The sequence below is a fragment of the Babylonia areolata genome, chromosome 27 (genome assembly GCF_041734735.1).
Source record: "Babylonia areolata isolate BAREFJ2019XMU chromosome 27, ASM4173473v1, whole genome shotgun sequence".
NCBI lineage: Eukaryota > Metazoa > Mollusca > Gastropoda > Neogastropoda > Buccinidae > Babylonia > Babylonia areolata.
The window spans coordinates 24,319,226-24,321,725 of NC_134902.1; the positions used below are offsets into that span (position 1 = coordinate 24,319,226).

At 41.8% G+C, this 2,500-nt stretch overlaps 1 protein-coding gene across 1 annotated transcript in view; it reads right to left on the bottom strand.

Annotated features, from left to right (window-relative positions):
* Window positions 1-735, bottom strand: part of LOC143301538 (ras-related and estrogen-regulated growth inhibitor-like) — a 43,746-nt gene extending 43,011 nt beyond the window's left edge. The window contains exon 1 of the mRNA XM_076615909.1: window positions 404-735. Coding sequence (XP_076472024.1) covers window positions 404-719 — 316 coding nt within the window. The 5' untranslated portion in view covers window positions 720-735. The remainder of the gene's footprint in view (window positions 1-403) is intronic.
* Between the last annotated feature and the right edge of the window lie 1,765 nt (window positions 736-2,500).

The following is a 2,500-nucleotide window of genomic DNA, read 5'->3' on the forward strand; positions in this document are numbered from 1 at the left end:
CACCTGACCCTGAACCCTACCCACACATCAGCAACAACAACAACCATAACAACAATCGAAACAGCAGCAGCAGCAGCAACAACAACAACAACCACAACCCACCTGACTCCCCCCCCCCCCCCTCCCCACAACAACAAGAACAGCAACAGCAGCAACAGCAACGCAACAACAAGAATTACTAGAATCACTAGAAGAATAACAAGCGCAACAAGAACAACAACAATCACAAGAACAATAACAGCAACAACAACAACAATCCACCTGACTCCCCCCCCCCACCACACACACACACACACACACACCAACAACAAGAACAACAGCAACAAAAACAAGAACAACAACAAGAAGAAGAATACCAACAGCAACAAAAACAAAAGCAACAACCACAACCACCACAACCCACCTGACTTGCCCACAGCCGCCATCCCTAGCACCATGATCTTGGAGTCCGGCGCCATCCTGGCCTTGGGATCCGAACCGCTTCGGCTCATCCTCCCGTTGCTGGTGGCCAAGCGGTCCGCCCGTTTCCCACCCGACTCAACTAGCCGCGCACCCGAAAGCCTGACGCTCGGCTCGCCCCCGTACAAGGCCGATGGGAGTCGCAGGTCTGGATTGCGAGCGGTGGTCAGCTTGGAGGACTGTGAGTCGCTCAGGATGAGTCCCACTGAGGAGTGGCGACGTCTTCTGGGTGCCGCCTCTGTCACGCTAGCGCCCGCCATCGTTTTTTGTTCTTGTTTTGTTTTGTTTCTGTTTTGTTTTGTTTTGTTTGGTCACTCTTCCGGGTTCTGTCAATGAATTTATTGTCTTCTGTTTTTTTTTTTGTTTTTTTTTTTTACCTTTTGTTGTTTATGATAGTGCTAGTAGTAAACAATGACAACTGTAGTCTTTTTCAGCCTTTGTTGCACCATGATACCAGCTTTCTTGTTCACAGTAATACCAGTGACGAACAATGCTATAGTCTTTTTCAGCCTTTGTTGTACACCATTCATGAATGTTCACCGTATTGCATGCACCGTACCCACCAGACCTCGGTCCTTGCTCTCACAATATCACCGGACACTGTCGTTCGTCGCAAAAAAAATCCAGTGACTGATCAATCAGGCTTAGTTTTTAATTCTTTACTCAAAGTCCAGAACGTTCAACGCCGGTAAACCCAGTGCATTACATTTTGTAGATAAAACTGTAGACAGTTTTAGCAGTAAAAATACACATCGCCCAAACAATTATTTTTCCCGAATGTCATACCACTAATCCACGGCGAAATGACAAACTGAAACGCATTGCATCTGTTTCATTGTTGCCTATCACACAGCTGTTCATTTTTAATGCCGAAGCATCACTTACTGTTGACCTAAAACTAACTCGCATCCAAACCGAAAACAGAGCACTTGAACGTAATTTCCTAGCATCTAAAAACTTTCGAAAACAAATGCATGGTCCTTGAGATTACGAAAAAAAAAAAAAAAAAAAAAAAAGAAGAAATCTGAACATCGAACCCTAGTCCATTTCTTAGCGTGAAAAAAAAGTTTCAACCTTTTTTTAACAACAGGAACACAACAGAAAAAAAAAAAAAATGGGGGACTGGTACACCCTAAATCTCAATAATCTTTTAATGGAGCACGTGATAACTCAGCGACAAAACAACACACTCTGTCGCTTTCTCTCTTTCACCCTGGCTCGTCTGCAAGATGATGTTCCGGCAGTCAGGGATTACGAAGTTGGCCCCGCGGCTTGGCACACAGAGATCTTTGTTGTTCGGGCCATGTCGTTGTTGTCCCTGGTCTGACCCACCCTGACCTGTCCACAGAGATAATATAGGAAACTCAAACTCCTTGTGACTTCAGTGTGACAAGCTGCAGTGTTCTGCGGCGAACGTTACAAGAATGAAACAAGAACATGTCTTGATCCGGTCAAGTGTACCGCGTTCACAAGGGATGTTTTGGAAGAAAAGTAAACACGAAACACACACACACACACACACACACACACACACACACACACACACGCAAGCACGTACGTACGTGCGCAAACACACACACACACACACACACACACACACACACACACACATGTCAAGAAGATTATATTGTCGGAAAGACGTTGGAGGCTGTAGTTCACGCACCATTGGATATACCTGGATTGGTATCGCTTAGATATATTAAAAAATACAGCAATTGATATATATATATATATATATATATATATATATATATATATATATCATAGAGATAAATAAAATAGATAAGTAAATGGAATGAATAAATGAATAATAAGATATATATATATATATATATATATACATACATATATATATATATATATTACACACACACACACACACACACACACACACACACACACACACATATATATATATATATATATATATATATATATATATATATATATATATATATATATATATAAGAAGAAGAAGTAGAAGAAGAAGAAATCACAACACAAAGTCTCTGGTCGATCAGACAACAAAATAGCTGGACGC